The 13812-nt window shown below is 38.4% G+C and overlaps 1 protein-coding gene and 1 long non-coding RNA gene across 2 annotated transcripts; one reads left to right on the top strand and one right to left on the bottom strand.

Annotated features, from left to right (window-relative positions):
- Nucleotides 1–4205: 4205 nt before the first annotated feature.
- On the top strand, nt 4206–8141 carry LOC122573260. The gene is made up of 2 exons (XR_006318697.1): nt 4206–4585; nt 7055–8141. It is a non-coding gene; the product is annotated as an uncharacterized LOC122573260 (long non-coding RNA).
- Nucleotides 8142–9323: 1182 nt separating this feature from the next.
- LOC122573248 (tuftelin-interacting protein 11) lies at nt 9324–12870 on the bottom strand. The gene is made up of 8 exons (XM_043739351.1): nt 12488–12870; nt 12194–12407; nt 11929–12106; nt 10892–11850; nt 10592–10788; nt 10081–10509; nt 9843–10000; nt 9324–9742 (listed from the first exon to the last, which is right to left on the bottom strand). Exons 1-8 carry the CDS (start codon nt 12594–12596, stop codon nt 9494–9496), a joined length of 2493 nt encoding a protein of 830 aa, XP_043595286.1. The 5' UTR covers nt 12597–12870; the 3' UTR covers nt 9324–9493.
- Between the last annotated feature and the right edge of the window lie 942 nt (nt 12871–13812).

The following is a 13812-nucleotide window of genomic DNA, read 5'->3' as shown; positions in this document are numbered from 1 at the left end:
ACGAGTGGATAAGGCGAGCGCATAATTTTATCGCAGGGACGTGTTTATGATTTGTGAACGACACGAACGATGCGATTGGATGAGAAAATTTTCGGCAGTCGCGCGGCTATTGCTATATCAATGCTGTGTAAATACTTCGCGTTAAATAGCGGCGAATATAAACCAGTAGATGTAATAAATTGTCGCAGGAAATGTGTCAAACAAATCATGTTAGTGTTTCGATTCGAATTGGAGCATGGCCTGCCAAGTGGATGAGGTAACGAGATTCGTATATTTGTAAAATTTTGCAACGCACAAACGTGTCAAGTGCTATTTGCCTTGCAAAACAGAAACCGATCCGTCATGCTTGAGAAATGTCAGATATCGTTTATCGTGCATCGATATCGACGCTAACTCGCTTTTATAAAAATCTCTGCAACTATACAAACAACGAGTTTAGAGTCTCACGAACGAGATGTAGTTTATGCGGAGCTTTCCATATGCGATAAGCGTGCCACAACATATGCGGAAGCAAAACGCGTTACCGTGTCACAGTTCTTTCAACAACGGCTAAATCAGTTGATAAACGATAAGGGTTCAAGCATCTGCGAGTACTTTTACTCGACATTATGTACGTACGTAACGCGATATCCGCGTTGGGCAAGTAGGAAAACTACGATATATGCGACTCTATTGCCCTGATTGTACGAACAGCCTAACGCGGCGTCGTTTCTTTGCTCGAAACGATCCAGAATATCGAAAAACTTCGTATCCGAGAGGACACTTTTTATTAAATGCTTCGTTTATACGACTTTGATATGCCACGATACTTTGATTATAGCAGATCTTTAAAATAACGACACGCGTAGTACAGTTACGAAGATCGAGAATCATAGAAAAATGTAATGAAATTTAATCGACGATCTCACCAATATTTCATCGTACAGATTATGTTATCATAGAAGAATACGAATATAAATTTCCAATGAAAACAACTTACTACACTACAATATACTAACGCACGTGATTGAGTACAAAGGTAATATGTAGCCTGAATCGCGCTCGTTCCAATCGTTAAACGGCATCTGGCACTTTACTCTAGTTTTGCATATCCGCTACAATTGCGCGTAGAGAAAGATCAACCTATCTACGTGATTTACATTCCCTGGCTTTTGACCAAGTTTCCTCGCTATGATATTGTACTTGAATGATCCGTATATTAGATTTCATCTGTACATTCGAAGACGCAACAACGACGATCGAAGGACGATCGGAGAACGAGAAATACATTGCAATTATCGATGCAACGTACTTTAAACGGTCGATTAAAATCGTACGCTTTCCGTTACATCATGTTGTTACAAGTATAACGATTAGACAGTATGTGTGTGAAATAAATTAAAGTGTCAGCATCGAATAAATGCCAAGCAAGTTAATAGCGACGTTTGCTCGGGTAGATAATGGTACGGAAAATAGGGGTAAAAATTGCAAAATCTTAAACGTGCTGTTCTCGTTCTTGAACGCGAAAATTGAAATTATTACTTCCCGCGATGGCGACATAACGTTTCCAGATAACGTAGCAACTTGTAACAATGTCCTGACTAACGTGCGATCGATACCTTTACCAATGGTAAAACCGTGATTCAGGTAAAACCAGTTTCTTCCTATACTCTCGACGAATTCTAAATTCCGTGATCGTAGGACCACCGAGAGGCGGTCATTTCCGGCCGTATTACTTCTCGATTCCACGTTCTGTGTATTCAGCTACGCGTATGCGTGTATCCGTACGTAATTACGTAAACCAGATGATACGAGCAGCGGTCACGGTTCACGATTGCAGTTACTTATACTGAAATGACTGAGGTAAGATGGAGTAAGTGCAGACTGTAATTCCGTCTGAAGTAAATGCGCCCACGCTGTCGCGCCAAAGAAGGTCAGAACCGAAGCACGGATTTGTCGTATTCGTTCATAGAACATTCAAACCAGCTTAATATACGAGCCGGCCACGGTTTACGTTCCCCTGTAAAACTTGTTCGTTAATGCTCTGAAAATGGTGCAATATTTTTGCTTAATAACGCAGTCACGGGACACTATGGTTCTCACAACTTCGACGCGGCTATTCGCTCGTAATGACCACTTTCTCGCCCTTCCTTCGCGCATAACCTTTTCCACCAACATAGATACCTTGTCCGTGGAAACGTTTAACATGATCCCTACACGACGCAAATTAACCACGATAACGTACGATGTTGCGTGTTTTAAGATGAACGTATCGAATTGCAACAAAACCAACATCTGCTTGGCAGTGTAACGTAAATTCGAAAATTCGCAAGACGCATTGACGATCCACTGTACGTAAACGAGCTTTGCAGAATTTTACAGTGTCCTTACCACGCACGCCTTAATAAGCGGACGAAAAGGTAACAAAGGTCCTCGCGAAGAAACCCTCCCACCTCGTTCCTCCGTCGCAAATTACGATCCATCGTCGATGAATACGGTTCTTCTTTTTTTTTTTTTTTTTTTTTTTCTTTCAACGGCAGAGATATTCCACTGTAGGGAGCGCAATCTGTGGTGTCAATTAACGTACAAAACGGCAAGAAATATTTCCGTACACGGACGACCAGTTGCATGTATTTTTATAAAACACGAACGGAGGATCACGCGCAGCAAGCATATTCTCGCTCTTTTACGCCGGTAATATAGTTCTTGTTATTAAACCGTTACACAACCCGGCTCGTTCCTCTATACAAGATGTTAGAGAGGATGTTAGACGTCCTAATGTAGGGTAGTTTATCTCTCCATAGAAGGTATAGCCGTATTAGGGAAACCCTATTCGCGGACTATAATATTTCGTACGCAATTACGATTCAGACGTCAGCGACAAAGCTGAAACGCTGCAACAGTATCGCTCGGTATGATTGTAAGATACGCTTATACCGTATTTAGCAGGCGGATGCTTTAACGCGAACATATTGCACTTTCGATATACACGCGTATACGTCTGTATCTGGCACTAACAGTCAACGTTATGAAATGGATTTATAATCGCGCTTCACGCGTTTCTCACTGTTACGCAATCGAGCTACGTTAGCTAATAAACTCTATGAAAATCAAGGTGTGTTTCGATCCTTCCAGCTAACTCGTCGACGAGACGGTTTTTTAAATATTTCATTTCATGGGGAAACGGTGGAAAGTTCATAGGAACATGTTGCGCGTTCCTTGCGTCGCAAGTTGAAAGAACGACGATTCAAAGAGCAGAAACACGTACTTTGAGACAAATACGGTGCTAAATATTAACGACGATGTTAATGGAATCCCTTCGATGTAATATCCATGTATGATCATTATATTATAATATTCGATCGCGTTATAATAATATTTACTACGATACATAATTTACAAACATTAATTGGAAAGAAACATCTCTACCAAATAGCGAGAGAAAATTTGAATCGAACTCTTCTATTCGAAGCCTTAAATCGCTGTGCCAACGAAATATTTAAATTAATCAACTTTTTCTAACAAAACAGGGGCTCCGCTTCATACTCGGCCATCGCATAAATAACTTTAATCTCATAAATCTGCACGAAGCTTTACACACGAATACGATACGAACAGCGTATATACGAGAAGAGAAGCAGTCGCACGGATGGAGGTCGTTTAAACCGAGTCGTAAGTGTTTGAACGAGCAGAAACCGGACGATAGTGTTGGTGTACGCGTAGAAACATGTACGCATAACCATGGAGACCGCGTGGGACCTGTTAGCCCCGCCCTGTACCGACCAGATGTCATTACTCATTACGCGCTACGTCGTTGCGGGTTCCTCCTTCTTGATTAAAGGGCCAGAGAAAATCGTTCGATCGGACATCACCCCGTCTTTTTGCTTCTGTTCTTGCTGCGCGTTTCGCCTTGCTTCACAGGTGCGTGCTACGAATCAGCAGCGATCCCGAACTTATTGTTCGGAATTTTAATTAGTTCCCATATCTTGTCGTTGGAGAGAAATCTTTGGCATCGGTTCTTCTCTACCAAAATTTCTTGGAATCGTAATTCAAAACCACACCCCCAATTTTTACCGGGCAGAGGTAAGCCTCGAAGATTAATCGAACTTATCCGAAGTTGCTACGAACTGAACGGTTAACCGAGACGGTTGATACCTCGCGAGTCGATGTAATCGAGTTTTTCGTGCGCGAACGATACGATATCTAGCGGTAGAATCTATAAAAACGTTGATGCAGTTCGCGCATGCTGATCTGACACGTAGTTCATGCAATGGAATAATATCGCAGAAAGCGATCGTTCGCGTCATTCCCCGTGGAGACATACGCGACTCTAGACGGAACGCGGTTACGTACACCTGCCAACGTAACGACCAGCAGGATTATTCACGTAATGTACCCAGCGGAGATACACGAGTCACACCTGTTGCTTGGTTCGATACACCGGGTGCTCTCTCGGTGTTCGTTCACCCGTGGCGTGCCAACGTTTCCCCTCTGACTCATTCATCCGCAAAAAACCTCCGAATTATCCACAACATTTTGACCGGACAAACTCGCTGGTAACCAAATTCACGAAACTTCATCCTTATGACCGTCTAACGTAGTCGAAGTAAGTACCCATATGCGAATATTCAAGCATAACAGCTTGAAAGATTCCATTCTCTCTAATTTACACTGCTATGTAATCTTAGCTGAATATTATGCATTACGTTGTTTCCGTTAACTCGTGTTCCCTTCCAATTTTCATGTGCGATACGGTAGAACTTCGTTTACGATGTACATACGTCGAGAGATAAAACAGTACCGATAATCAAATTGATTCGATAATATAAGTTCGATAACTATTCCCACCACGTGTTCTCGTCACGGTAATTCCGATAATAGGAATTGACATTCGCTCGTTCTGTATCTGAGACGCATGCAAATTATTCTAAATATAAATAAACAATTCACTATGTTACACGATAAAAACTCAGCTATGAGTTCGTGTATTTAAATCTGAACATTAACTTGCTTGTATGAACGATACGTAAATTTTCTCTAATTACAGACGATTAGATTTCTTTTTTTTTTTTTAATTCGGATTCGTAAAAGTATGGATCTGCTTAATTCTTTCCTCTTATTCCTTTTTTATTATATTCTTCTTCGAAAATAGATGAAAGAAGGAGTTGCGTTTGAAGCATAAGCTGCAATAGGAGATAACGATATGCAAAGCGGAGAGCAAAATGCCGTTTGTTTCTAAAACAATCCCATGGTTCGCTATCGTTTCACGTCGAATAGTCACATCTACGGTGTACATAAATGACACTTGCGCGCACACAACGCAACGCAACGCAATGCAACGCATAGAGGCACGTTCGTGGAACACTGTAATACTGGTTCAGTACATTATATGTACATAGTAGGAGCCACGACCTGGGAGGCCTTTCAGATAATGCAGAAAGAAGAACAAAATGACGATCGAGGCTAAAGGAAGCCTGTCGAGCATATCTTATACAGATATGCATTATGCGTTGTTCGCATTAAACTTCTTGCAATATCTCGTATATGTGTGTGTTCGCTATTTCCATTGCTAACCTATTTAGCAATATCATGTAGCGATGCAATTTTCCTCTCTTGTTTTATACGATTTCAAATTTTCATGATTTATGGCACAGCAGTTGCAGTAAGGAAACGTAATATGAACGAGAATCGCACGAATTTTCGAATAAAAATAAATAGAATTGCAAACTGAAGTAGCTCTGTATAGGTTAGGAATGGCTTTCAATTTATTCGAGGAATATCTTGGAAATCACTATGTACGATAGATTTATTACGCTATTCGTACCACAATAGTACTATATGTTCTTTTTGGCAATTCGAGAATGTATAGATCTTATAAATCTCCCTGTCCTCGAATCTCGTCGCAACACCCACGATCGACGTGACGATAATTCACGCGTCTGTTAATTCCTTGAAATAGTCAGTCGTGTAAATCATCCACCGAATTTATCCATACGTTATATAAGACTAATCGGTTAGTTTAGAAGATGGACGACACGCAAATTTCGAGTTTGTAATTCTGTCGGTGACGAACTAGACGCGTAACCACTATCGTTATTATACCACCGTTACCTATACTATTATTCTCTGCTACGGTGGTACTTCATTCCGAACAAAATGTAACTATATCGATGCTTTGTCCCATGGTTATTCATAACCTCGTTAACGGACGTTTGACAATAGAGAAGACAGTGTTTTTATAATATAACCTAAGACAACAATTGCAATTGATTTATCTTCAAGATTCGGATTGCAATCGAATATTGAGCCATCCACAATTAATATCCTACATTTTGCACCTTTTTTGGATCCGAAAACGTATCGAATGAACGATCGATGTCGCAGACTTAGTTTCGGTATTAAAAATAACTTTCTACCTATTGAGGAACAGTATTGCGGCCAATCCAACCAAACGATCGCTAAATTGTTCCGACGTTTTGCTGTCTCTATGAATATGTACTTGGTATTTCGTGGAGGGACTTAGGGATAGCGATTTGCGTGGGATTGGAATGTTTGGGCGCGATCACGTTTTGCTGAAAACATACATATGTCTACGAATGTATATATGTATATACTATCTATTGCAGGCCGTCGACCTCTCTAGGAACTATTTAAACGTTGCTCGTATTTGCCACGACATTAATACCTAAATAATCGATCTATCGTACGTTACGTTCAAAATTCCCTCGCATCTAGACCGGTTCTACTCAATATACATAGTGTATGCATACACACTACTAAGTATCTACGAGCACACGATTGTTTTCGTAGATTAATTTACATCTAAAATTGCAAATTTATCGCGAAAGAACTTAATTATCAACTAATCTTACTAAAGATCGTAACCCAACTATTAGTAATTGTTACATGACTATACGATTAGAAATAGATATATCAGATAGACAAAGTTTCGTTATAAACAATGGAAAGAGGACAAACTTTGTATACGCATATACAAATTTTCCGGAAAAGGATGATGCGAGTGAAATCACTTACGCATAAATCGTAAGTGAAACGCAATTACTCTCTGTTCCAGGAAACTTTGATCCTCGAAGAGCGTAAAAGCATCACGACTGAGAACGCGGCGATGCTGGCTTACTCTTTCACCTGTTATCAAGGAGACTTCATTCACCGCGATACGATGGCGCAACCTGAATGGTGCTGCCATTAAGTGGTTGCCTCGCTCAAGTAACCTCGCTTCCTTCAAATTGAATCCGCATTAATCCTAAGAGAATGCAATACATATTACTCATAACCCATCGGATACTCCGGTTCGATAATATATTTTAAGTCGGTTTTTGACTTAGATTCAAACTTATTTCCCAGCAACTATAATAGAGACTTCAAATTTTTGAAATAATTGTTAACCTAGAATCATATATCAGGTCGCGATATTTGGAATTTATAATGTGACAATGTCAAGTAAAAGCGTAAAAAGTTGAACCCTTCGACACGTCGCTCGAAGACGACATGACGATACCTGCGACTTCAAAAATATTACAAGCGCTTCGAAGAATGTCCGACGATGCACACGCGATTCATTCTTTTTCTGTACGTGCTATCTTATTTTTCAAACGAGAACGATCGTCGGCCCAATATTTCCCTTCGCGAGGCGACAACTTCACCTCGACTGTCTCTCGTACGATAGACGTTAAGATCTGGCAGACAGTTCGACAAGTGCTCGCGTGCACGTATGCACGTATCATGGACACACACACAATGAAAGAACGAGAGAAAGAGAGTGCAGGGACCGTTTCACGAATCCGGCCGTACGAGTCCGTTGCAGCAAAGCCAGCCAGTTACTAGGCAGACACACTCCGGTCCAATGCAAATTTTCTCGACACCCGAGAGCACGGATCTGCTAGGCGTGTAGGCGAGAGATGTCCATCCTCTTACAGGACCAGTCTTCTACGTGTATGAGTATGAGACGCAAACTCGTTGGTAGTGGTGCCATAGGCGTCACCTAGAGTCCAACTCATGGCTCATTGGAGGAATACAAAAATAGCTTTGATTTCACTTATGGTTCCAACTACGTATTACATATTCAGTTTGTCGCACCTGCGAATGCACTTGTCGTAATTGCTATGCGAAAATGTGAAAATATATTTACGATGATCGGAAAACGAAGAGTCGAGATTATTATTTCAGAGATTATAATAGTCCGATCGAAATTAATCGATTGTTCAAAGGTGTAACATCACTGTGCTGTTTAAGTATTCTTTCACTTTATTTATTAATTCTTTACGATATATATATTTACTTCCTCTTAGGATTGTTAAGACGAACTACGAACTCAAAACCGTTTCAGTTGCTTTGTTGTTTCAGCTGCGCCCAAAGATATTTGAAACGTATAATAAAACTATACGAATTTGATAAAATCAAGATGACTTTGAACAATTCATCTATTTTTATTTCGTTTTGATACGAGATAGTCGAGAATTAAGTCTTGCAGTATAATATATTATTTATTTATCATATGCAAATTATTATATAAAATATGCAATTCGTTTTTACTAGGGTGCACACATCTGTAACACGTATGTAATTTTGTAAAATCAGTTTATACCTATTTAAAGGATCGTCATACGTGAGTACGTACATACGTAGTAACGTCGATCACGTAGTGACCTTATGGCCTATGGGGCAGCTAACAATAAGTCTGGAAATCCATGTACCTCGCGCATGGTGGCGCCCATGGTTGATACACAAGACCGGCACACATCGTAGTGGTTGATACACGGTGCCTATTGGGCGACTCTGTAGGTACATACGTACGACTCCGCAGGATCACGTGCAACTTTCCATATTGAGGAGTTTTATAGCTGCGTCTCGGTAGTAGGATAACCAGGGGCGCCTACACGCGTTCGACTTCGACCGCTTCGAACAGAAGTGGTCAATAAGACAAACATTCGCGAACGCGGGACTGCATTCGTGAAACGTGAATGCCGGGAGTACCATCGAAGAAAAGAGATGTTCTCTGCTCGCACGGTACAACGTCTTGTAGCCGTAATGCCATTGACTAAGTAAAGCTATACAAGGACAGAGAGCAGAGAGGTTCGTGTTTGTTGGCTAGAAGAAAAGTCTTATCATTCCAAGAAGTTTAAATATAATTTCTTCTTTAAGCATTTGAATATTTGCTATTATTATACTATGTTGATTACTCATTTCGTACTTGAACATGTAACGACATAAATGTAATTTCAAACTTTTCAGGAAATCCATCCATTTTCTTATTTTAAAAAATAAAAGTAAATCAGATACAAATAACGATAGATAAGAAAGGGTTTGCAAAGAAATATAATAAATTTAAATATAAAAAAATGACAATCAATTTTATTCATTACACTGTACTTAATCTAATACAATCCTTTCAGCATTATATCTTGTAAGATATTTTGCAACGTATATACAAGAAAAATAATTATACACATTTGTTAAATATTAATCGTATACTATATTAAGATTACAATTATTCCTAAAGTTCGGACATGTCTAGTAAAGCATTTAAATGTGTTGGCATCCAATTCATGCCATTGTGACAAACGAATAAAACATTTCCATCTATATAAGCTTGGACATTACCAACTTTATAAACTTGTTTTGCTTCCCTATACCGATTCGGTATTGGCATAAACAATATACCTTTTTCTTCGCACTTCTTTTGAACGAGGTCTTTGAAACCGTGAGGTATTTGCGATGCCGTCCTAACTGCTTCGGCAAGTCTCTGCAAAGGAAAGAATGTAATATTATAATCAAAGTTAACATAACATAATCGGTAATATAGTTATCTCACTTTATTATAGGTAGGTAAAACTAAATCGTACCTCCATTCTTGGTTGAGCTGTTGAAGGCATTTGTGACATAGTAGGTTGACTTCTTTCTAAGCTCGTTAAATAGGAAACTTGTTCCATTGCACCCGGTTGATGACTCTGTGGCACGGAAACTGCTCTATTCATTATTTCTAACGCCTTTTTGAAATGTTCTGTAAGTCAATAAGCGTATGAGTATAAATTGATGACTTTGTTTAGAGGAAATTCAATATTTGTTATCCTGAACACACACCTTTCACCAACGGTTCGGCCAATATTTTTTCACTCAACATACTTTTCCATCCCATATACCAATTTGTAACTTGATCATAGTTAGGAGAATGATTTAGCCACAAGGCCAAAACTTGTAACCATTTAGGGAAAAAGAATTTATCCAACAGGCCTGCCATTATATGAGATGGAAGTAAGTCCTTCCATTCGTATACCCAGTTCCATTGATCTAAATGTTGCTGATGGGGATTTATAACAAATTCTGAAAGTGCTATTTGCAATTTTGGGATGATATTTTTCACTAGGAAGGCTTCCATATCTCCTTTTGCGAAAACATTAGACCATGGTTGTAACATCAGTCTGGCAGATCTGTCGGACGGGTGCCAACCACCCAATGCGGATCCTAATTTACGTCTTATTATTGGATATATTAAAGTATCTAAACGATTTCCTATAATAATAATATAACGTTACTGAAATAGTTTCTTTGTGTTTTCGTATAAGTAACGGTAAATTTTTGTATGTATACGTACGTAACAGTGGTAACCAAGGATGAATCCATGTGTGAATAGGCACTGTATCAGTAAGGGGATTCCATTCTTCTACTTCCAAGGTAAGTTTGGGGAGAACTAGCATATCTAAAATATTTTCTAATATCCAACTTGGAAGTAACGGGATCCAATGTTCTATTAATTCAATTAATGGTTCTGGCTGCCTACATGTCCACTGTCTACAAAAAAGAAAAAAAAAATGAAGGGTATGGTAAATATACATATATATAGTACTACTGAAGTATTTTAACGATCGAATTTTCTGTAAAACAAACTACTTACTGTATAGCACCTCTGATTGATGGCATCCACGAATTCCAAACAAGATGATCATACGGGTGCATAGTTCTTGTTTGAAGAGTGGTGGTGGTACCACTCTCTAAGATACTTTTCCATTGATCGAATAATTTAATACATTGCTTTGATTGCATCAATGGATTCCAACTAGTTAGACAATCTTTTATTTTTGGACCAACAAAACTGCTAGCTAATTCACCGAGTTCATACATTTTATATTCCTCGTAATATTTATCTTGTAAATCTTTAAAAGCGTCCGCAGTTTCTTGTAACGTTAATTGATTTGTTTCATCCATCAATCTGTCTACGATTGCAAGTACGTTTTCTAACGTATCTATTAATTGACCATGTTGATCTATAACTTTAGACAAGTTTCTCTTCTCTGCCTCTAGCGCAATTACTCTATCGCTTAGATGCCGTGTCCTTCTATCGTTCTGTATAATATCTTGCTCACACATATCCACAAGTATATTTAAATTATGCTGAAGTTCTGGCAATGCAAAATTAACTTTGGACTTTTTATCGGTAACTACGACGTTTTCGTCGGGTCGCTGTTGACCCCCAGCTATAGCATGATATCCACTGAGAATTCTTTGTTCCGGTCCAGTCATATCTATAACTTTAACCCTACTCATCTCGTTGGCTATTCTTACCTTTTTGTTAGGTTTCAATTTCCCATCTTCCAAAACTTGATCAACACTTCGATATATATAATTTACTTTTTTCTTAACACTATTTCCATCTCCTTTCCTCCACTGTGATAACTTAGCTTTGGGATCTTTCCCCTCTTCTATTTCTTCCTCTTTCTTCTTTTCTGCAACTTTAGGACCTTTTTCTGGTCCATAAGCACCAATCGCGCCTCTACCTTTCCTCAGATGTGCTTCAACTGGCGCACTTATACCTTGTAACTGTTTACCCAATCCTTTTCCAGGTTCAAAACCCATCTAAATAATGAACAGAACAGGAGATATAAGTATATCTATACGGAAGTATCAACAAAATAATTATTGTTTTATACATACCTGTAGCAATAACTTGGCACCAATACCTTTTGTATAGACTTCCCAACTCCCCATCCCACTTTGCATTAATAAGGGATTTACTTTATGCTTCTTTTTACGTAAACCCGCAATATCCCCATCCGTATTTAACGAGAACGACGTTCGTTGGTGCACAGAACTCGGCTTCTCATCTTCAGAACTATTGGCGAAAAGAAAGTTTACCGATTAGAATACTTGTACCAATATCATGAAATGAAATAAATAGGTCTTACTATCTAAAATTTACCTCGAACTATTTGGAAATTCTTTTTGTGATTTACTCTCGTTGTCACTTTCATCATCATCTTTGTCTTCTGTTTCATCTTTAGGCTTCCCAGCTTGTTGAATACCTCCTGCTACAAAATTTACAGGAGTCGTATAATTCTTTGGTCCTTTATCAAATGTTTTAAACGATGGTCTAGCAGATAATTCATCTTCGTCGCTGTCATCGCCCCAAATACCTGAAATATGAAATATGAAAAAAATATGAGTTTAATATTATACTGAATAGACGTAATAGTTATTAAAACAAAGAACTTACCAAGCATTTGTTGTTTTTTTGATAATTTACGCCTAGGACGATTAATATTGAATTCATTCTCAAGGTCGTAATCTGTGATTTCAAAGCTTTCTACTTCGTCTTCCGACATTTTGCTAACGTTTATTAATACTCTGTCTGTACAAATTTGATAAAAACTTGTATTAAACAAGTTTTTAATGATTGTTATTATATCAAATTTATGTTTTAAACAAATTTATATTTTCAAAAAATATAGAAATAAAGCAAAACGATAACGTAACTATCAAACATTAAAGGTTATGTTGTGTTTTACTCTCACAAAATTGAACAGTGTTCAGCTGATTGTGTTTAGCAGTGCTGCCAGCGTATAGGGGAGAGCTGAGAAGAAATACCATGGGAGGGATGCGGGCCTCATTGGGGTAACAAATTATTAATACGGTGTATCACATATATGTCTATATGTATATGCAGCGTTTAGTTTGGTGCACGCAGTGGTTTGGTGCACAGCTATCCATGGTTTGGTACACGCACGTTTTATGAGATCTGGGAACTTTAGAGTTGGTTCGAATGCCCACTGAACCGCTTTGGTGTATTTAGGACTCTTCGTTTAAGATTAGATTAGGATTAAAAATTATTGAATTATTTGGAAATTAACAAGAATAATGTATATTTAGCAACTCAATTACAAATTAAGAAACTTTTTCAAGATTTTTACAATTATGTATTTGCGTTCTGTTAGTACGTCCGGACTTAGTAAACACAGCGATAAATCTTCGAAGAAGTTATAGAATGATTCAAATCGAAATCTGTCCTCGTCCATGATCTTTCTTTCTTTTTCCTTGGCCATCCAAGCTGATTCAAATGGTTAAGTTAAAGTTCTGCATCGGCTGTCGAAGTCTCGTCTTCGTGGGTGGGGGAAGATTGAAGCGTTTTAGGAGGCCACCTTATTCGTCTAGGTGGAAAAAAAATCACAAGAGAATGCGAAATGATTGAGAAGGAAATAACACCGAAAAAAGAGAAATGCAATTTCTAAGTAAGTTTACATGAGCTGCCGAAGGTAATGTATCGAAAAATTCTAATTGTCCGTAACAAATAATCTAAAGTTAACTAACAAAATGCCCTTTTGTTTCCTGAACTGCCTCTTCTTATACGACTGTTTTCAATGAATAACTGAACAATATACCGTTCTCCGTTCGTACTGTATAGTATAATTGACCACTTTAAATTATACTTATTAACACTGATCCTATCGACACTTCGTATATACCTATTTCTACCGTGTACGGTCAAAATGACCGGTAATTAAAGAAATAATAGTTTTTATGATTTAACTTAGATAATGGTTA

This window comes from Bombus pyrosoma, linkage group LG11 (assembly GCF_014825855.1).
Source record: "Bombus pyrosoma isolate SC7728 linkage group LG11, ASM1482585v1, whole genome shotgun sequence".
Taxonomy (NCBI): Eukaryota; Metazoa; Arthropoda; class Insecta; order Hymenoptera; family Apidae; genus Bombus; species Bombus pyrosoma.
Note: the sequence above shows the minus strand (reverse complement) of the source record. Positions and strands in the feature narration are given on the sequence as shown.

Coding starts and splice junctions, on each gene's coding strand:
- LOC122573248 (XM_043739351.1), bottom strand. CDS start 12,596: ATGTCGGAAGACGAAGTAGAAAGCTTTGAAATCACAGATTACGACCTT. Junction 10,789..10,891: donor TCAATCAGAGGTGCTATACA/GTAAGTAGTTTG, acceptor TCTTTTTTGTAG/ACAGTGGACATGTAGGCAGC. Junction 10,001..10,080: donor GGCCGAACCGTTGGTGAAAG/GTGTGTGTTCAG, acceptor ATTGACTTACAG/AACATTTCAAAAAGGCGTTA.